The 22,449-nt window shown below is 43.5% G+C and overlaps 2 protein-coding genes across 3 annotated transcripts; one reads left to right on the forward strand and one right to left on the reverse strand.

Annotated features, from left to right (window-relative positions):
- The first annotated feature begins 882 nt into the window (after positions 1 to 882).
- gdap1l1 (ganglioside induced differentiation associated protein 1-like 1) lies at positions 883 to 14,087 on the forward strand. 2 transcript variants are annotated; one of them, XM_069141778.1, is made up of 7 exons: positions 883 to 980; positions 1,081 to 1,447; positions 4,184 to 4,376; positions 8,860 to 9,033; positions 11,364 to 11,458; positions 12,113 to 12,227; positions 12,331 to 14,087. In XM_069141778.1, exons 2-7 carry the CDS (start codon positions 1,268 to 1,270, stop codon positions 12,672 to 12,674), a joined length of 1,101 nt encoding a protein of 366 aa, XP_068997879.1. In that variant the 5' UTR covers positions 883 to 980; positions 1,081 to 1,267; the 3' UTR covers positions 12,675 to 14,087. The 2 variants fall into 2 exon arrangements, with proteins under 2 accessions (XP_068997879.1, XP_068997880.1); XM_069141779.1 differs by lacking the exon at positions 883 to 980 and having other exon boundaries at positions 1,062 to 1,447.
- A 476-nt stretch (positions 14,088 to 14,563) lies between these two features.
- Positions 14,564 to 20,724, reverse strand: fitm2 (fat storage inducing transmembrane protein 2). The gene is made up of 2 exons (XM_069141781.1): positions 20,496 to 20,724; positions 14,564 to 19,247 (listed from the first exon to the last, which is right to left on the reverse strand). Exons 1-2 carry the CDS (start codon positions 20,666 to 20,668, stop codon positions 18,638 to 18,640), a joined length of 783 nt encoding a protein of 260 aa, XP_068997882.1. The 5' UTR covers positions 20,669 to 20,724; the 3' UTR covers positions 14,564 to 18,637.
- Positions 20,725 to 22,449: the final 1,725 nt, after the last annotated feature.

Consider the following 22,449-nt stretch of genomic DNA (forward strand, 5'->3'; position numbering starts at 1 on the left):
TTGTTTTAAATTGTCACCAGCTTAATGTGCAAACTCTGAAAAGTCATGTTTACACCAGTTTTGTTGCGCTCACGTCAGCCCCCTGCTGGAAATCATTGGTAACTACAACATGCGTATAATTTTGAATTTGTCAGTAAACTTTACAAAACTTTTTTTTTATGGCACTAATAAACACTGGAGGGGAAAAAAAAAACACTCAGATTTTCTTCTAAAGTAAAAGTGGCAATTAGCTAATTTAAAAATACTCAGTTACAAGTTAAAGTTTCTGCATTGAAACGCCTACTTAAAGGGGGAAAAACAAGTAAAAGTACTTCTGCAGAAAAATATCCTCCATAACAAACATTATTGATTTGCAATGTTATATTTTTGATCCATTAATATCAAGGTGAAATTAACTCCAGAACTTTTTTTTTCCTTTTTCTTTCCTTTCCCATCTGACAAACCCCCTCACATTTATCCGCTTGTCTCTGAATATTAAAACTGGATATAAAGTAGTTCAAACCAGCTGTTGACACGCTAATGCTTCATTATTCATAATCCGAGGACGTCATATCAGAGGGACCAAACCGGGACTTTAATATTTTTACATTTTGCTGCCAATACTTTTGTGTTTTTCATGCAGGACGTTTCCCACTTGCAGCACTGCTGAACTTTTAACTTAACGATCTGAAACACTTCTTCCATCACCGATTCATTATTTAATAAAGCGGCAAAAAAAAGCGGCACCGTTCAAGAAAAGTTTCTCAAGATGAATCTTGCGGAAGTGCACCTCTGTATTTGCTCCTACGGGCTTTAAGTAGCCCACAACAACAATGGCATGGAGTCCACAGCCTCCGTGTCCTTCCACGAGCCGCTTGACCTTCCCACTCGAAGCGGCTCCCTCCGCGAGCTCCACCGCGCATGTTTGTGCGTCGCTCGTCGTGTGATGTAATAACGGCTGCACATCGATTTAATTGTGCAGCAAGCAGCAGCATGCCGGAGTAAGCAGCTATTACCGTATATATTCGGCTGTTGGTGTTGTTGTTGTTGTTTTTTTTTAAATGTTATTTATTTATTTATTTCGTATCGTTGTGGTTTCAGCACCGGAGCTGTCCCGAACTGACTGGATGCCGCGTGCGCCGGTGATGCTGCGCTCGAGCTGCTGAGAGATCCTCCCTCCCTCTCTCTCTCTCTCTCTCCCTCTCTCTCTCTGTCTCTCTCCCTCTCTCTCTCTCTCCTCGTCTCTCCCTCCTCGCGCCTCTCCTCCACACGCACAAAACGCTCTGTCATGGCGTCTTCCAACCATGTTACCCCCACCAACTGTAGCTGGTGGCCCATCTCAGCCATGGACGAGGACGGCAAAATCACAGACGGGGAGGAGTGCGAGGAACCGACGGCAGAGCCCAAACCCTTCAGTAAAGACAGGCTCGTTTTGTACCACTGGACGCAGTCTTTCACCTCCCAAAAGGTAAAAAAAAAAAAAAAGAGAGAGAGAGAGAGAGAGAGAGATAGCAGAGCTTGAAAATGGAGGTGGCTCCTTTCACGTCCCCCCCCCCCCCCCCTTTTGCATGACAGCGTGGAGATCCCTGCGTTTGGCTTTTGTTTAAGCATGTTTGGTGTTTTTTTTTTTTTTTGGTGGTGTGTGTGTGTGTGTGTGTGTGTGTGTGGTGGTGGTGGTGGTGGTGGAGGGGGGGGGGGGGGGGGGGGGTGTTGTAGTGCATGAATATGAATACGCTCCTGCAGCTGGGCAGACCTTCCCCATTTGGAGACGTTTAGAAAAAAAAACCCCGCTGCAGCAGCGCGGAGGTGCTCGTTCCCCTCGACGTGAAACATGCCACGATTCGGTTGTCAATGCTTCCTGTCATAAATCACCTCACATCTGCTTCCACCTTGTTAACCACAGCTTAGAGCCGCTTCCCCCCCCCCCCCCCTCCTTCCCCCTCCCCTGTCCCCCTTCATTGCCGGTGAATGTGGCTACAACCAAAATGCTCTGACACATGACATCCTAAATAATTGATTCAAATGATGTGCAAAACAAACCAAAAGCCATCTCTTCCCCCCCCCCCATCCTCCAGCCTCCCCCCCATCCCCCCTCTCCTGCAGCTTATGTTATTTTTATGCCTTCTTTGAAGTCTAACCGTAACCTGTATAGTTCATATGGAATTATAATGTTGTATTTTAGCCACGCCAAAAAACTCTGAAAAAAAACAACAACATACTGCATGAAGCTACAAGACTGCATTCATTTGCACCAATTTCTTTTCTTTCTTTTTTTTTTTTTACACGTAAAGATCATTTTACCTGTGACCGCTTAGCCTTTAAAAAACAAACAAACAAAAAAACAGCTGCATCTTCTTTGGTTTGGAGGGGCCCTGTGATGTCACTGTGATGTCATCGGGGATATCTGAGCTGCCAGACTTGTGCTGATTTTTGAAAGACGGGTTTACGGTCGCGGCAAACTCCGGATTGACTCAAAGAAAGAAAACATCAGACAAACAGTCGAATACATCAGGCCGTCCACGTTTATTATCGTGTTGCATTGTGGGAAATGTAGGATGCATTGTTTTCGGGAACTTGACCCATTCCAGGGAATCTTAAGTCACGATATCTCGGCCTTTACTGCTTTGACTGTTGTCTCTTGTGACTCCCCCAAATTCATAGAAATCTATTTGTAAATTGCTGAACTGCCCCTTTAAATAAAAAAAAGGACAACTGGCATTTTATCCTTTGTGCTCGCGGGCCTCCATCTGTGCCGAATGTGTACACACGGATTACACGCTCGTGATTGAAGTCTTCCTGTACAGTACGTGAGATGCAAGAGTCAAATTGAGCCACGTAAGAATTATCGATTCATAATTTGAGTCATTTGTCAATGAAAAATACAACGTTATTTTCTGGTTTAAGCTTTTAAAAAGCCTCTTTCCTCTGGTGTGAGAACAAACTTCAGTTTTTTTTAGACCGTTTGTCAACCCTTCTCGAAAAAATAGCTATAAACGATTAATTGATTAAGCTCCGAAATAACAGGCCGATCAGCTGGTAATGAAATACAATCAACAGTTTAAAAAAAAAAGCGGGTCGGAGATTCACACGTCCCAGCGGTCGAGACTGTAACGTCTCCGCGTCGTCTCCTGGTCACGTTGTTTTTCAGGGTCATGCCGGAAGAAGTATTCAGATCTTTTACTCTGCAAGAAAGTCACGCGACTAAGTCCTGCGTTCGTGAATCTTATTTGGGTAAAAATAAAAAAAATACCGACGTATTCTCAGTAAAAAATGTCCTCGAAGTGTTGGACGTCAACGTCTTTATGCGGAAAATGACAACAGATGATCGCCGACCCGGACGCATTAACGCGTGAGGAGAAATCTTTCTCCAGGCCGACGGAGTCGGAGCCGGTTTGACTTCCAGTTGTTGTTCCCACACTAAAAGCTCACGGGATGAATCTGAGGGGTTGTTGAGAGGATTAAGAAAAACACAATTAACGTTATTTTTCAGGAAACAGTCCCTGCGAGGTAGCAGTTGAGGATAAGAACAAACCACCAGCAGAGGGCGCCAATTTAGGAAACAGTCCCGCAGGTCGTATCTAAGAGGCGGGGGGGGGGGGGGGGGGGGGGGGGGGGGGGGGGGTTGGAGAAATCGTCGCCAACTGTTGTCGCGTTGTCGCGGGACACCTCCACGGTTAAACACTGAGACTTGAAACATTCGACGGTTTCGTATAGAAATCCTGGATTTGGAGCCGCGCTGCGTCTACGGACGCTGTAATCACCGTGTCGCTGAATCACTCAGGTTCTTTTATTTCATTACGCCGCGTCCAGCCGCCTTCAGCGGAAACTCCAAATGTAGCACAGGTGTCATCTCCTTTCATTAATCTTCTTCCCACTAATAGCTCTCCGGGGTGTTGGAGGGTGGAGGAGGGGGTGGGGGGGGTTAACCTTCACCGCCCGACGTAATGGATCCTGACCGTTCCTGGATGTTTTTTGCTCAAACTTTTAGCACGCTGTAAAACAGCACATTAGTTTGGCAGACAGCGCAAACAATTCAGCTTCTCCGTTCCGCGCGGCGCAGCACCTTTTTTTTTTTATCGCCGTAAACCGAGAGCCGGTGCCACCGATCTTTTTAGCGTTTCCCCGTTTTGATTTGCTCGCCGAAAAACAAATATTGTTTGGTACGCCTGTCGTGACGAAGCCGATGGCCTCCTTGTGACTGCAGGTACGCCTCGTCATCAACGAGAAGGGTCTGCTGTGCGAGGAGAGGGACGTGAGCTTGCCGCTGCAGGAGCACAAGGAGCCGTGGTTCATGAGGCTGAACCTGGGCGAGGAGGTGCCCGTCTTCCTCCACGGGGACACCATCATCAGCGACTACAACCAGATCATCGACTACCTGGAGAAAAACTTTGCGGGAGGTAGAGTACAGCGGCGTCTTTGTGTTCCACTTTTTTGGGGGGATTTTTTTTTTTTTTTTTTTCAAGTTCTGTGGAGCCCCCCGAAGCAAACGATAAAGTCTCAGACTGTTTGCTAAAAGCCTCTTCCCGAACAGCCAATTGTTGCTTAGCAACCTGATTAGATGCAGCAAGTTTAGAGTTTTCAGTTACACGTCGGTACGCTCAAATTTATGTGGTTTGGACGATGCCGTTTTTAAGTCGTTTTTTTTTTTTTTCCTTCGCTGTGAATACAGTCTCGGGTCGTATTAATTCGCCACTCCGATAGGGCGGACGTCTTCCTCGTTGATCATCATTCATCGTCCGGGCGTGTAGTTTCTCCATCTTTTAGCGTGACGTACCGCGTGCGCTGCATGTGGCCGTTGAAGTGCACGCTGGAGGCTCTTTTACGAGGTAAAGCGCTCGTAAAACGCTGGAGGCGAGTTATTTCCGACCTCCAACGCTGGTTGGGTTTGTTAGCCGGAGCTGAATTTTTGCAGGGTCAAATTTGTGTCTCCCATTCAGTCACGCTCACGCACAAGGTGAACAGACAACAAGCCAAAATGCGGGGTAAAGAGTAGGTTTGTCGGGGACGTAGGACACGGTGCTGAGAGGTAGCTGGAAGTTTTGATGTGTTTATCCGACTTGTGAAAAATATATACATACAATATACTCTGCGGGTTACGGGTCGGGCCCACACACTGTATAAACGTGTTCGTAGCTTCCGGCTCTGAAAAATGAAGCCGATGCAGGAGTGTCCTTAAGCTGCAATACCACCGAGTGCCACTAGAGGTCGGCTCCAAAAAAGCCTCCGGCTCCATAGACTCCCATTCAACTTCTCCCGTGAAAATCAAAGTCAATCAAATGTGTCCATCAGCTATCTCGGTGTTGTTCGCTAAAGTCGCTCCTTCTTATTAGTTTTCTGGAGGTCCATCTGAAAATAATCCCTCATTCATTTGAAAAGAAGATTCAGAAAGACCTGGGTTTTTTTTTTTTTTTTTTTGGGGGGGGGGGGGGGTTTGATTGACAGGCCTGTGGTGCAGTCAGGTTACAGCTATCAGGTGGGCGGGACATAGTATAAGCATGTGATTCCAATCAGATCAGCCAGATCCACCCCTCGCTCCCCTCCCCTCCCCCGAGCTCGTCCAAATATGGTCACTTCCTGCTGGTCTCAATACCTGGGATAAATCGGGACACCTGGTCACAAAAAACCACCAAACGATAGCAGAGCTGCCGTGGCAATCGGAAGCAACTTAGGAATTCTGTGTCTTTCACGAGGACGCTTCAGTGTTCAGACGGGAGAAACTGAACCTGCAGTTTCTATAGCTGCACTTCATTCAATCGACCTGCAATCTTTATTTAAATATTGTCAATCTCAGGTTGCGGTCCAAATGGTTAATTCTGACGTGAGCGCGCTGTCTGAAACCACCTGAAATCAAAGCTCCTCCTGCGTCATGAAAGCTCTCCATCAACTCGTACTGTATTTGAAGCTTTTTACCGTTCGAGCTGATATTTGTTTTTTTTTTGCTTCGCCGGTGGATTTTTCCCAAAATTTTGAAGAAAAAAACCCCACAAACGTACAGTTAAATAATTTACTTCCACAGTCAGCCGGGGATTCAGGGCCCTGCTGCAGTTTCCCCCTCTTTGCTGCTACGCTCGAGAAATATCGAGTCTGTGAAGCCGGACCACTGGAAGCCCTGCGAGTCGCCGCGTCAACGCCTTTGCAGCAATGTCACCGAGATGAACTTCACCTGATTAGATTACACAAAACTGGAGTGACAAATACGAGGGAGATAATTTAATGATTGAACTGGAAATCGTCACTAAAACAATGAGTCCAGCAAATAAATACGGTCAAAGTCAAAGATGATGGAGCTGGAGGAGGAAACATGGACGCGGTCAAGATGTGAGGCACTGACTCAGACTCATGCTTGAGTAAGCCGACGTTAAGATGCACGCGCTCAATCCTGTCCTATGAGTTGTCCTATCCGTGGGCGGTGTGTCCTATAGGACGGTCAGCTGAGACGTTACGTAACACGCCGGGAGCATCGGATCAGGAAAGGCCCGAGAGACGCCAGCTAATAACCGTTGACTGTCTGTAAAAGTGTTCGCAGCTTCCGGGTCTGAAAAATGAGGTCGACGCAGAAGCGCCTGAAGCTGCGATACCACCGAGTGCCACTAGAGGTCGGCTCCAAAAAAGCCTCCGGCTCCATAGACTCCCATTCAACTTCTCTCGTGAAAATCAAAGTGAATACATTTTTTACGGGAGTTATCTCGGTGTTGTTAGCTAAAGTCGCTCCTTCTTATTAGTTTTCTGGAGGTCCATCTGAAAATAATCCCTCATTCATTAGAAAAGAAGCTTCAAAAAGACCTGTTTTTGGGGGGGCATGTCCTTTTGATTGACAGGCCCGCGGTGCAGTCAGATTACAGCTATCGGTGGGCGGGACGTAGGATTGCCGGGCGTCCAATCAGATCAGTGAGATCCACCGCTCGCTCCCCCCCCCCGCCCCCCCAGCTCACCCATATATGGTCATTTCCTGCCCCAAACCGAGCGGGCCAAAACTCAGAATCTTTTATTTTTGTTTGTTGTATTTTGACCGACGTGGACTGCAGCTGGCCGGGAAAAGTGCAGATGTCTCCAAAAAAAAAAAGAGAGTCGTACACGACGCAAAACAAGCTGTTGGTCAATTCCAAATAAAAATCAGAGGGCCCTAAATCAATCAATCAAACTATTTATATAGCACTTTTGGTACATTTTGGTGCAGTTCAAAGTGCTTTACAGATGATTGACAGGCCGATAATCAGAAAAGAATTTGAGAACAAATTGAAATAAGACAATTTAAAAAAACAACAACACTGAGACCGATGCACGCGAGACGATCGAGATCAAATAGATTAAACGTGAAAAATTACAATAAGAGCGTTAAAATAGAGTGCGATAAGAAGTAGAAACTAAAAAGGAGTATAAAAATTTGGACGATACATTAGAAAGATAAAAGTTAGGCGTGAATAAGAAGTTAGAATAAAAGGGGAATTAAAAGTATGTAAAAGGAGCTAAACGGGTGATAAAACGCTGTGACAGTGTGGAGGCAATGAATGAATAAAAGCAAATAGATAAAAAAAGAAACTTTTAAGATGAAGTAAGATATGCCTGAAACCCTCGGTTGCTTCTGTCATGTCGATTACCGCATGCTGATTGGCCGCCGTTGCAGCAGCAGCAGCAGCAGCAGACCACCTAGAGGACCCCTGAATGGCACGCTCAGGTCCTGCGACTGCTTACTCAGCTTTCTGGAGCTCGGCCAGCAGCAGCAGGAGCAGCAGCAGCCCCCCCACCCCTGATAAAAAAATAAATAAATAGCCGCCTCTGCTTTGCTTAAAGCACTGGAAAACTCAGCAGCAGGGTCATTGTGTCGAAACAGCATCTTTCCGCCAGCCGCGAGAAAATAGGACGGCAGGATGTAAAAAAAAACAACAACAACAAAAACTGCCGTCAGTAGTAAAACTTTTTAAAGGACTCGTTTCAACATTTTGGGAAATAATGTGTCCGAACACGGAAGAGTAAAACGTGGTTTAACAGCAGAAGATCGATATAAGTCTGTTAGTTATGGAGCCGGCAGCTGGTTTTGCCGAGCGGGGTGACAAAAAAAGCGAGCCAGGCTTTCGTAGAGGCGACAAAAATCTGCCTTCTACCAACTGTGAAGCTCACCAGTATTAGAGATCCAGATTAGAGGATCTTTGTTGTCGGACCAACATCCAAAAACACGCCTGATATTTCTTTTATTACGAAGCAAGCAGTAACCAACAGTGACGTCACCCGTCGGTTTGTTGAACGGCCGTTGCGAAGCCTCGAGTTTGGATTTTCTCCGGCGCCATCTTTGCTAGTTCGGAGCGGTTTGGAGCAGGAAGTGACCATATTTGGGCGAGCTGGTGGATCTGACTCGATCTGATTGGAAACCTGACGACGCTACGTCCCGCCGACCGCCAGCAGAAATCTTACTGCACCACGGGCCTGTCAATCAAACAGACCCGCCCATGTCGACCGTGTTTTAATTCTGCTCCGTTGAAGCATCGCTGCTCTTAAAACTCGTTCCAGAGACCAAACTCACGGTTGTACAACAAACTGAGCCTTCGGTTTGCTTTCAGTCTGCCTTGACGAGGCCTTGTAGGTGAAATCTACCGGACAGATATTGTATGAGAGCGGCCTTCATCTGCCCTCTAACTCTCTGAACAAAAATAAATACACCTCATTTACAAAAAGTCCAATTATTCTTCTGAATCTGAGCGACAGCAGGTAAACAGAGCAGGTCAGTCGGGGATTGTTGTTATTTCTGGTGCTTGTTTAAGCTTGAAGACAGTTGCTTAGCGACGTCAGGTTGTGAAAATAGCGTCCAACTGTGCAGCTTTTTCTTTTTTTTTTTTTTAAATTGAAAGAAAATGTTCTGTGTTTTTCGTGTGGTTACTCACGCAGACGCGGTGGCTCAGCTGATCCCCGACGCCGACTCGCCTCTCCACGAGCGCGTGCAGCAGTACCGCCAGCTGCTGGACGGCCTGCCGATGGACGCTTACACGCACGGCTGCATCCTCCATCCGGAGCTCACCACCGACTCTATGATCCCAAAGTACGCCACCGCAGAAATACGTCGTAAGTGAAGCCAGCTCACTGCACTGTCGGAGGCTCGTCAGACAACACGCTGCTGTGTGTTACATCAAATCGAAAGTAGCGCTGACGAGAACTCGAATTAACGAACGTCCTCGCGGAAAAAGCGAGAAATTAAAATCCAACGTCGTGCGGGAAGTCGAAAAGGAAAAATGGATTTGAAAACGAATGACGTTAAATTTACAGCACATGTATAACAATATAACACGTGTCCTCGTGTGAAAAAATTATACAAGTAGTTCCGCCGCAGCGATCTGATTGGTCGACTGAACATTTGGGACGTGCGCATCACTAGTAAACATCACTCCATCTTCTCGTTGGGGAATATATAATTGGAATTGAATTTCGTGTAATATGCAGTATAATGTAGTTTCTACTTGGTATAGGTCTATTAATTGTGACCCATTTGGTGAAATCGGGTCTCTTTTGGTCCTTTTTTTTTTTGTCGCTCTGAGCAACAGTACCGTAACACCACGGGTAGTCGGGCACTTAAAATCCTGCTTCCCCCATTTAACTTCCAAATTCTCCAGAAATTCCTGTGCTACGTTCGCCCGTTTCTTGGGACGGAAACGCAAACTTTGGTGTAAACGGAACCACGTTCGTTGTGGTGTTAAAAAAAAAATCTTCATCGTTGAACTATCGTCCCCAAAACAAACCTAAAATGAGGTTATATACTCATAGAAGTAAAACGTCACCAAAATGGAGTCAAAGTCGGCCTCAACTATGCCTTTAAATCCATGGTGGTGCTTCACCAAACCAAACTCCTAACTTAAAGAGTAGATTGATCAAATTAAATAATAAAAGTAGATGCTGTTTTTGTCTTTGTACTTTCCAAAACAAAAAAAAAAACATGATATGAATAAAAAAAAAAAAAAAGAGTTGCGTTTTTTTTACTCAATATTTTGACCATTTGCAAACACTCGAGGTGAATGAGCTTCAACTTTGGGACCAACTCGTCTCCTCAGAGCAAAAGCAACAAGACATTATGAATGCAAAGCTATTCATCTCCCTGCGCAGCGTTTTCCACATCGTCGGCAAACAAATCGCGCCGGGTAATTTGACGCCACTCAATACCAAAAAAAAAAAAAAAAAAAAAAAAGACCCGAATGCAGCAGTTTGTAGTGACGCCAAGTTCGTTCAGATATCAGGCCTCTCAGGTCTGAACTGCGGCGCTCGCTCTGCGTCGGGTAACGGCCTCGGCCCCGGTAAATCAAAGCAACCGGTTCTGCAGCTGAATTAATTACCCAGTGAAACTCTCGACAGTCTTGTGTTGTACCTATAAAATCCACCCGATGGGAGTATTTAATAGGAAGAATCAGTGTTAGTACAGTTTACACGATTCATTGTAAAGTGTTTGATTATTTCTGTGTTCATCTTGTGGTTTTATTTTCATTTCAACTAATAGTACCTAGTTTTTTTTTTTTAACATATTTGTAATGCAGCTGGACTGACAACATATTTTCAACCACAACATATATCATAATATAAAACATGTCAGATCCTGGCCATGCTCGTAAGTTTTCATGACCTGTGGATCAACTGGTCAACTGGTCTGTGAAGGTTCTCGGCCATCCAGTTCATCAATTAAAAGTTTTGCTCAAAAGCAACTAGTCTTCTGATAGTTTCTTGAAGATGTTTCACTTCTCATCCGAAAAGGCTCCTTCCTCACGGTTTTGTGACCTTAATGAGCCACAGGGGGTCCGGGTCGGTCCCACATGTGACCCCAACGACTCCTAACGGCCCTCAAGGTTGTTTTAAGGACCCCGCAAGAAGTTAAAAGCTGGAACTCCCCTCCACGTCGGTGAGAGCTGAAGGAGCCTCTTCGGATGAGAGGTGAAACGTCTTGGAGAAGTCCAGTAGCCGACAAATCAACAAATCACGAAATATCGAAAACAGAAAGGTGTATTTCCTCTCTTTAAATGCTTACCTGACATCTTTGCCCTGCACGTGGCTCTCGGCTCCAAACCCATCGGTTCCTTCTGGAGACATTTTAAAGCAGGTTGCACGAGTTCTATTTTTAGTTTTTAAAAAGGCTAAATCCTTTCACGTGTGATGTCAGAGGTTTATGGGTTTGTTGTTTAAAAAGACAGAACCCCTTCACACGTGTTGTATGGGCTCGGTGGTGTAATTAAACGGTCTGTGGTGCAGCTGACAACGTGAGTTTAGAGCGTGTGCTTCGTGTAAACCACAGTGGTCAGAAAACATGGTGTCAGCAGAATTAGTATTACCCTCCCTGAACAACAGAAGACACTGTTTAATGGGATGCGCTCTGTGTGTGTGTGTGTGTGTGTGTGTGTGTGTGTGTGTGACCTCAGGACATTTGGCCAATGCTGCGACGGAGCTGATGAAGTTGGACCATGAGGAGCCTCAGCTGACAGAACCGTACCTGTCCAAGCAGAAGAAGCTAATGGTGAGTTTATGATTGCACTATTGTGATCTTTTAACCTTTTTTTTTTTTTTTTTTTTTTCTTTGATGCAGAATCCCTTAATTTGCTTTTTACTTTAAAATACCATGAATTTACAGATTTATAATGAAGGTAAAATGAACATATTTTAATGTGACTTTAAAGGAGTTATATAATAGGGGAGTTATTGGATTATTTGCATGTGTTTCAGGGTCTTCGAGCTCTTCATTAGTACATTAACAAGGCCTCCGTTTTTGAGTTGATATGAAAATTAAGGAAAAGCTTGGCATTTTGTACATTTTAAGTTTTTATTTTACCCATTTAAAACCCTTAATAAACGCAGTAAATCTATTAAAAAAAACAAAAAACAACTCTAAATATATAATATATTTAAAAAAAATACCATTAAGTCAGCAGATAAATTTCAAGTGAAATCTAAAATTAAAGCCCTTAATTGATAAATAAATAAGATTTTTACGTAAGATAAGGTATCTTATAATTTGAAAAAGTTTTGACTGTCAAAAGCTTAATTTATGCAAATAGTGTTTATTGTTTACTGCTGATTGTTTTTAGACAACAATAAATCAGCATTTGCTTCTTTCAACGCGATGTTTGTCTTTTCTTAAAAAGAGTTTTTGTTTTTGCTTTACGATTGCCAGGCAAAAATCTTGGACCACGACAACGTGAACTACTTGAAGAAAATTCTGGGGGAGTTAGCGATGGTTCTAGATCAAGTGGAGGCCGAACTGGAGAAAAGAAAACTCGAGTACGAAGGTACGTCCAAAAAGATCGCCAAAATAACAAGAAATCGCCCTCCGGACGTTTTTGTTTTTTTTACAGATTGTTGTTATCGAAATGTTTCTTTCGCCCCTCGCAGGTCAAAAGTGTGAGTTGTGGCTTTGTGGACCTGAATTTACGCTAGCTGATATCTGCCTCGGAGCCTTGTTGCACAGGCTCAAGTTCTTGGGACTTTCTAAGAAATACTGGGAGGACGGCAGCCGAGCCAACCTGCAGTCCTTTTTTGTGCGCGTGCAAAAACGCTACGCTTTTCGCCGGGTGTTGGGCGACATCCACACGACGCTCCTGTCGGCGGTCCTACCCAACGCCTTCCGGATGGTAAAAAAGAAGCCGCCGTCGTTCTTCGGCGCCTCTTTTCTCATGGGCTCGCTGGGCGGGATGGGCTACTTCGCCTACTGGTTTTTAAAAAAGAAATACATGTAGTGAATGCCCCTCTCGTTGTGTTAAATGTCCGTGTAATTTGTGTGATGTTTCAACTTTTTCTGTAATGTTTTATGACTGCAGGAAAACATAAATGAATCTATATAGAGAACACTATTACTTACCTGGGTGAACAAAGAAATATTAAAACATTCCATAATAAGAAATCCTTGACAGCACATTTTCTGGTGATCAAGGGCCTTCATAAAGTTTTAATTTCTGGAAAACTTGCAGCTCTCGTCGCATGCGGGTCCTCATTTTACGTTTAGTTTGGAGGCATGCATTAGGTCCACTCACATGGAAAATCGTTCAAAAATAAAAACCCAGATAAAAACACGACGACACCGACGGGTTAACTGACCTTCGCATGCCACGATTATAGTCATCATTCATACCTGCTGTTCATCTGCCGAGGTTTCACCTGTAAAAACCGCAGGAATATGTTTTGTCGCAAATACTTTTTTCTGATAAGTGCTGCGCTGCCAGAAACTGCCAGATGAAATGTTGAAAGGACGGAGGCAAACTTTACAGGCGTGTTTGACATTTTGGGGAAATTTTCTCAATAGATTTTCTTGCCGGTTTCGTAGGCGGAGAGAAGCTCGACGTGTGTGGACGCCAATTAATTGAGCTGCAGCTTAGCTTAGCGTGAAGAATAGGAAACGAAGGGCTGCAGCTGGTCGGGCACTATCCAAAACTAACTAAACTACCTCTGAAGCTTACGAGTTAACGTGTCTAATCGTGGCTTAATACTGGTCGTCAAATTTGGCTGGCTATTTCCTGGCCCCCGTTTTGCGCCTTAAACTTCGCCATTGTTACTAAAGCGTTTGATTATACAAACAACAACAACAACAACAACAAAAACCCCAAGATGTTTATCCGGTGGCCTTTGAAAAAAAAAAAAAAAAAAACCAGACGTTTTGTTAAACAATACTTAACACTCCTGTGGAGGTATCATGTCTAGCAGCCAGTCAGCTCAGTGCTAAAACTGAAGATTTAAAACAGTACGACTCGTTTTAACCATTTAATGGTATTAAATATTCCATTTGTTGCACAATTTAAAAAAAAAACCCACTACTTTTAACCAATTTCTAAAAGTTGCGACCGCATCCTCAAATCCAGGCGGCCGGTAATTACGTTGCTTTGTCCGCTCGTTTCTTTTTTGTGAAACACAAACAATTCATTAACGCGTTTTGCGTGATAGTTTGAAGTATCACAATCAGGCAAGCTTCTTTGTTTTGGATAGAAAAACTAAAGCAATATGGAAAATGGTTTAAAACTTTTTTCTTTTTTTTTTTATTGTGCCACAGTTCATACGACAATCACTCAACAGTCACTCGCTAGTGAAAATGTTGTTTTTTTAAATGTGATCAAAAAAAAGAGATTTTTAAAGTCACAATAAAGTTCGGGTTCAGCGTGCCGCTTGCTGTTTTTTTTGTTTGTTTGTTTGTTTTTTTAAACGGCTGGGTATATTGTACATATCTAGGAAAGAAAAAGTTGAAGTTCATCACTTTGACTTGAGTGTTGTGGAAACGGCTGCACGAGCGGATTTACCTGTTGGGCGACGCCTGAAACATCATTTTGAAAAGCTAGAGCAGATAATGGATAAAACACCCAAAAAGTAAAACTTATAAAAGAGGTCCATACCAATTAGGAAAGGTATACTTATTCACTTTAATGCTCTCCGCAATGATTTTGAATCCGGTGCCCAGAATGGCAACTTAAACCCAAAAACTTGGCCTGGTTGGTGACCTTGTTTCCGATCTTTAAGCTAAGCGGCTGCAGCTTCATAACAATGTCTCTCAGAAATGAAAATCCCGCTCTTTCCCCCCCCAAAATGTCAAACGACTTCCCTTTGACTAAACTGTACACCCAACACACACAAACACACACGATGAACACACAAGTCGGTTTATTTAGAGCACCACAGGGCACACGGCGGTCCACTGTCACAGGAGGTCGAACGCTACGAACAAATGTGGGTGTTTGTGAAAAGTTACGCAACAAGAGGCTTGAAAGTTCAATTATAAATTCTGCATCGTTTGGCGCGGTGGCGTCGCGTTAGGTTTTAGGATGTGTGTGTGTTTTCACTGCATGGGTATACTTTCTTATTGTGTCAGCGTTTTTGTGATGGTTTTGGGCTGTTGGGTGGGGTTGGGGGGGAGGGGTCAGGGGGGGGGGGGTTGGACACCAGAGGGGTTTTGTGATGCCCAGAGGCAGAATTTATGATTCAAAATTAAACCACCGATTTTCTAGGTGTGCAGTCGTGCGTCGGAGAGAAATCGTCCCCCAGAAAAAGAAAAAAAAAAAAAAAACACTGGAGTTTACTGCTGTTTGTTTTCTTTGTTTTCTTTGTTTGTTTGTTTGTTTGTCGCCGACTCCTCCTGACAGATGCAAGATTGTTTTTACAGATAGATATTTTTAACGACACGTTGGTCTCGTTTTATTTGAACCGTGCCGAATATTCTTAAATGAGCTCGAAAGGTTGGAAATACGAACGAGGCGAAAAGGAGGAGAAAAACGCCGACTCGTCGAAAGGCTCACGAGGGGATAGCGCCTCGTTGCTTTCTCCGCGAGCTGCTTTTTTTTTTTTTCGGTTACTACGGCGGGTTATTCGGGCGAGCGAGGACTCACGAGCGTCGCCTTTTCTTTCTGTCATTTTAAAAAAAAAAAAGGGGGGGATGGTGGGATGGTGGGGGGTGGAGCGCATAACGTGGACAGCTCAAAGCCTCGAAGGGGGGAAACGTGGGAGAAAACTGGTCTCTGCGCGGCCGGTGGTTTTGCTGCAAACGTTGAACCAAAGACGATGAACAACGCTCCTCCTTTAATCGCCGCGTCGCGCGTCCGATCAAACCGAATCTGAAAAGTGTTTTATGTTCGATACGAGCGCAGGACTGAACTGTTCTCTTGTCGTCTCGAGGCTCGCCTCCCCAACTCCGTGCAACGTGTTGCCGTGGATACGGAGTTGGGGAGTTTTACCGTCCTAAACTCGGGAGAACCGAGGTTTACGGCGTAACCGAGACGTTTGAGATGTACATCAAAAGAAAACGCAGGGAAGGTTATATTTGGTTTCAAACTCTTTCCAGCTCGAGCAGCGGTGATGTAAATGGCACAAAAAGGAGATTCGAAATGTAATTTTTTTTTTTTTTTTTTTTTCCAAGTTTGGAAATAAGCAAAAGGATGTGTACATGTATTTCCAGTTGCAAAATGAATCATTGAAAATTAGCTTAACTGTGTTGACATTCTTGTTATTTACGTTTTCGATGCTCAAATTTATTTAGTTGATCGACCAATAGCAGAAGACACAGGGGAGGAGGGGGGAGGAGAGGGGTGGGGCAAACGTCAAGAACACGTCCTAACCAGCCAATCATTGTGATCGCTTGGTATAATTTCGATTGCTGCAGCTGTTACGACTCCACTTCTTCCTCCGACTGCTACCCGAGGCGTTTGGATCTGAACTTCTCAGATCACACAGAGTTCAAGTCGAGAAAAATCCTCGTTGTGATTTGTGGCCATTATATTTCACTATAGTATTTTTTTATTTTTTATTTTTATTTTTTATATTTCTATATATATGAATATAATATGCATTTATTTATGGTGCTTTTTATGATGTTTGTTCATAAGCCTTAATTTATTCAGTTGCCATCAATGACGAATAAATAATGAAACTGGAATCTTCAGAAAGTGTTTTTATTTCGATGAAGCCCACCGTTGATACCCGCCGCAAGGAGCAGTTAGCTTTGGTTGTTTGACACGTCGTTAAAATGCACAAATCAACAGGAAACTAAAAATACTGTTGTGTACCTGCAGCAAGTGTTAAAAAGGTCCCTTCTCCCTGATACGGCTGGCATTGCTTCAATATTTCCCAATTGTCCACAAAACCCGACCAAAACTATCAACGTCTTAGAGCCTGTTCACACCAGTTTCCGGTTTGAGAGGGTTGGGCTCTGCGCTGCGCTGGATAAATGAACTGTGCGGGGGCGGAGGGGGGGGCTCTTCCACAGGTGTGGGCCTGATATGTGTCAAACATTAACGCATGTTAATACCAGGTCTCAGGTGAGTGTTTACAGCAGCATGACGGTGTTTGTGGAAATAAAACAAATAAAAAAAACTGCAGTGTTTAGCAATTATGCGGTTTTTTTTTTTGTTTTTTTTTTTATAGTTTTTGAACCACAATAGCAATGGCACCGAGGAATTAACCTTTTAAGGGCTTTTGCAGCACCTGACGATACTTTCAGGATAAATTCAGTGTTTTGTATTTTCGCGAATAAAATTTTAGCTGAAACAAATGAAGTCGATCAACAGGACAATATAAATCTATTTTGACAGCTGTTCGTTTCTGAAGCGCAAAAGCAAAAAAAAAAATTGTTTTGTTTTCAGCTTTTCACTCGTGACAATTTGTTGCTTTTCTTTTGTAAAAAAAAAAAAAAAAAAATCTTTTGAGGATTGTTAGTTGGACCAAAAAAAAACAAGACTTCTGAAGACATCACCTTCAGTTTTAAAAACTCTTTTGGCGTTTTAATTGGATCACACAATCCGGAAAAGCAAACAATAAATTGGCGGATAAATTGATTAAATAAATGTCAGGTGCAACTCTAAGAAAACTATTTAAAGCTGACCTGCAACTAGAGTAAATATTCTCTTAATATCTGCTATTTTTTTTTAATCAAGATCTACGTCCTCTGAGCAAAACTTTACACACAACTTATAACACACATGTTGATTAAAATCCTACATGTCGGATCAAAATGTGGTTCCGATGCAACTTTGTTCCGAAGGTCGTTTTCCTAAAATAAATTAACATCTACAGTACGTTGGTCTGCGGGAAAAAACACAGAAAACATGCGTCGTCGGGTGCTTTTACCGCAGAGGGTTGTAAACATTCTCAAGTGTTCCCGCTCGTTTTCTAAAATAAAACAAAAAAACAACTACTGATTACTCGCTGTGAGTAAAAAAATTAAAAAAAAAAAGCATTCGTAAGGCAGACGAACACTACGGAGGCCCTCGAGGGTCACGTGGGGAGGATTTTTTTCTTTTTTTTTTTTTACGTGCCCTCGCGATGTGAAAATTGTCCCCCGTGACCCTCGAGGGACACCGTAGGACAACGGAGGCTGAAGGTGAGAGGCCGAACGGCCGAGCAGCTTTTTTTTTTTTTTTTAATCTCAGATTACAAAAGAGTCTTTTTTGGGATCGACAGCTGCTGAAACACTGCGAGTCGAGTCATCTTGTACTAAAGCGACCTTTCTGTGAGAAACTTAAAAATAGCTTTAAAGCAGCGCGGTCAGCTTTTTGGACCCGGGGGGGGGGTGGGGGGGTCAAACTGTAGTGTGGTGGGGTTTTTTTTTGTTTGTTTGTTTGTTTTTTGGGGGGGGGATTTGTGTCTTTATTATGCAAAGCAAAAGCAACAGTAAATTTCTCACACTGCGATCTAAAAATCAAGTTTATAAGTAAAATAATATAAATTGAGAAGATAATTTTTTGCATTGCAAATAAATTTGCTCTGACAGTTTTGGTTACGGAATTAAAACCTTTGCTTTCAAATCAAAAACTTTTGCTTTCACGCCGTCGCCATTGACAACGTGAAGTACAACCAAAGTGAAAGCCGAGTCGTCACTTTTAAAGCATTTACAGGAAAGAGTGATGCAACTAAACAGCCCTCTGCTGTCAGAGGCCGCCGATCCACCAACAGAAACCCTCCGTCGCCCGCTACACCCAACTCAACTCGTAGGTTTCTTGATTTGAAAGTCAAGGTTTTAATTCTGTGACCAAAAACTAACACAAATTATATTCTCACTTTATATATTTTTACTTGGAAACTAGATTTTTATTTCTCAGTGTGAGAAATTTGCGTCCAAAAATTTGAATAATAACAAAGACACAAAAATACCTCCATAGATGGCCGGTAACCTTAGCAACAGTCTGGCACGGAGGGAGGGGAGGAGGAGGAGGGGGGGGGCAGCTCAGCTTCAGGCGTGCTGCTTCTGCTCTTTCGGGTGGCGCTGAGGCGGCAGTCCCGGCGACAGCGGCTTCAGGTACCAAACCCGGTACGTCAGGTACCAGCCGGAGAGGCCGCACACGGTGCCGAGCAGCTTGTGCGACGGGTCGTGGAAATAGACGGAGGTGCAGGCGAACATCCACACCCAGATGATGACGATCAGGTTGAGGGCCACGTACAGCAGGTTGAGCACCGTCCTGGGCAGCGCCGACATGCCGGCCGTCTTCAGGGAGGCCATCGGCGCCGTCTCCTCCACGATGACGAGGGCCGAGTAGGCCAGGATGAAGGAGTGGCCCGAGATGTCGTAGCCGTGCCAGCGGAGGCCCGCCCGCCGGCAGCTGGCTTTGGACGTGAAGTCGGCGTTGACGGCGCCGGGGGGGTCGCTCTCGAAACACGAGCCGGTGGCGTCCTCCACGTAGAAGAAGGTCTCGGTGAAGAAGTACCAGACGGCCGTGGCCACCGCCAGCGACAGCAGCCGGCGGCCGAGGAAGGAGACGCTGCGGCTGAAGGAGGCGTTGGACAGGAGGACGAAGGGGGTCAGCAGCAGCAGCGTCCAGCCCCAGGACACTTTGACGAAGTAGCTGCGGGGACAGAAAAGTCGCATTAAGACACCGGAGGATTCATTAACCGGACAGATGAGCGTGGTCACGGTTGAAAAGAAAGAAAAATACATCAGCCTTTAACGAGCTGCATGTTGCTTATTTTATATTTCGCTATTTGTGTTTAATTTGATCCGTTTCTCATTCATCTCATTTCCTTTCTATATTCCTAAATGTCCCTTTATATCTCTTTTTACGTGAAACACTGCACGTTGGGTTTTTTTTCCCTGTAAAACACTTCGAGCTGCATTTTCTTGTATGAAAGGTGCCAAACATGTAAAGTTTATTATCGTTGTTAACGTTTTATGTGAATTTCTTTGCAATTAAAAATTGCCGTAATTGGCAAAAAACTGCAAGCTGAGAAAATTAAAAAAAAAAAAACGTACTGATAGATTTTTCAACTAATGAAGAAAAATATAGAAATAACTGGAAATATTTGGGTTCTCATCTTATCTTCATTTTCAAAACTTGTGAATTTATAAATAGTGTAATACAATTTGAAACTACACATTTTAGAGTGTCAGCATGTTCAACAATCAGTTTTAAATCGGCATCATGTTCATGAACATTTTTTAACAAGATATTGAGAGAAATAAACCTTTCGAATGCATAAAAGAAGATATAAGAAATTAAAAAAAAATGGGAGCAAAAAACAAAGTGGAGAAGATTCATGTATTCATTTCCTCGGTTGTTTACTTCAGGATTTATTCTACAGCCATTTTTATTTATTTCATGGACATATTTCTGTATAATTTATTGATTTCATATGGACTTAAACACCACGTTTATAATACAGCTCCCACTGAACGTGACTATGTCGTCAAATCGTGAAGATATTGAACATTTCACACACGCGTGGAAATAATTCAAAGGTTAAATGACTCCTTTGCAAAATATTGTGTTGTTTTTTTTTTTTCCTTGTTTTGATCTGTTTCGATTTGAATTCATGTAGAAGATGAAAGAAATTAAAAAATAAAAAAAAGTGGGGCAGCAGACTGACGTCACTGTTAACCTTTGACCTACATTCCTGACAGCGTTTCTGTTGATCCAATCACAACAGAGCAAAAAAAATAAATAAAATAAATTAGGAATAATTTCTACCGATATTTATTTATTTATTTATTTATTTTTTAAACCTTTTTTTCAGGCAGCGACAAAAAGTGCAAGTTTTTAATGAATGAATTTATTACGTTTCGATAAAAAAATAAAAACTAATCTCGCTCCACTTACAGGTTCAGGGCGTTTCTGCTGCTGCTGAAGTACGTGTGCGGCACGAGCTGCAGCTCCTTCAGAACCGAACCCGACACCGACACGAGCAGGAATATCCACGGGAAGTTGAGGCGGACGGCCGGGATCCGCCACAGAGACACCAGGTTGTCCACAATGACATCCACCGCCGCCATGTTGACGCCGCTCCACCAAACAATTTGGCCGGCGGAGGTGGAGGGAGACTTCCGCCGACGTCACTGCGGTTTAACCAATAAGGGCTTTGGGACAAGGTCTTCTTCTTCTTCTTCTTCTTCTCCTTTTTTTTCTTTTTCTTAAACGGGTAATTCAGCTCCACACAGCGCCATCTACTGTTACAAATATGTAACTGAATTGACAAATACCTCTGATACGGATGTTGTGGGATTTTTCTTGCGTTGTTACGAGAGGATTCAAACAAAAACACAAAAAAATAGACAAAATAAGACACATTTAAATTTGATTAACTGTGTGTAAAATTGCTGATAAAGTTGAGGTCGTGTTTTCCTGTTAGTTCACTTCATTTCCTCCGCCCTGATTGTTTCCACCTGCGTCCAACTTGGCTTCATTTCCAGTGATCTTATTGTGAGTTGGGTACTCTGGCTTCCTCCCACCATCTCCAAAGAACATGCATATCAGGTTAATTGGTGATTCTACAAATATGCCCTTATGTGTGAACGGTGTTTCTGTCTGTCTCTTATGTGTCGGCCCTGTGTTACCCGGCCTTCGCCCTGGGACCTGCTCCAGGATAAAGCTGGTAGAGACAAAGGATGGATGGAAAATGAATCTCCTCTTGTAGCATCCGAATGCAGGAGAAAAGTTCGCCCTCGATGAACTCTGGCCTTGGCAGACCGGCCTCCTTTTCGAAAAAGGCAATTTTCCAGGCACGTCTGGTGTTTTGGCCGATTGTTCTTCGAGCGTCGATGCCAGACTTCAAACTGTCAGGAAGAAAACTGCATCTCGATTAAACGGTTTCAGATTTCAGCTCAGATATCTCAACCAAAACAAAGAAAAGAAGGATTCAAAATTTGTTTAGATCCTGCTGCGAACATTTGAAAACTGTCCCGCAAGAGTCTTTGCTGCCCTGAGTGGAGAAATGGTGCCGTGAATAATTAAAACAACCCCCCCTCCAGGAGGAGAGATGCTGTGTCACTGTCCCTGTGCATGCTGACTCAGCAGAGATGTGTGCTTTGTAGTAATATGCAGGATTCCTTCAATACTGACAGTACGTACCTAAAGAATAATTTCCGTGGGAAATAACGAAGGAAAAGAAGTTCATTTGTTTTCACAGATTTTACAAAATGCAGGAATCCCCTTTTTTTTTCTTTTTTTTTTACTTTTTCATCATTTTTCTCCAGTGATTTTGTTCAGGGTTAAAAACCAGAATGCAGTTTTTTCTGTCCTTCAAGCATGGAAAGTTCACACTTCCACTTTTCCTCCTGGGTCAGTACGACGCCCCCCAAAAATCACTGAACAAACTTACCTTTTTTTTTTTTTTTTTTTTCCTCTTTTAAAAGTTTAACCGTCTTCAGTCACATTTTTCCACCGCCTATCAGTTGTGTTTGATGGATCGGCGCCGCCCGTCTTTCATGTGCGATCACAGAAATATTAACGACGTGTCAGAACTGACATGTATGCGGCCGTCGCTAAATTTAGATCCTGGAAAAACCTGCAGATACGACAGTTCATCCTTTCTTGTCAGCAACTCGTGTGACTCATGAGAATCATTATTAAATATTTAACGTTTTTAAAAAAGCACAGAAATATGACCAATTCTAAAATAAATGGAAAATGTAATTTCCTGTTGCCAACAGGGGGCGCTATGAGCCCCCACCGCTGTTCCTGACTTATATTGATTGCATTCACCTGACCTTTGACCTTTGACAACCAGACTCTACTCCGTTCATTGTGAAGTTCAAGTGAAAGTTGGAAGAAGTTC

The sequence above is a fragment of the Embiotoca jacksoni genome, unplaced genomic scaffold, assembly GCF_022577435.1.
Source record: "Embiotoca jacksoni isolate LCO1_2020_lvr unplaced genomic scaffold, fEmbJac1.0.p SCAF_91, whole genome shotgun sequence".
NCBI lineage: Eukaryota > Metazoa > Chordata > Actinopteri > Embiotocidae > Embiotoca > Embiotoca jacksoni.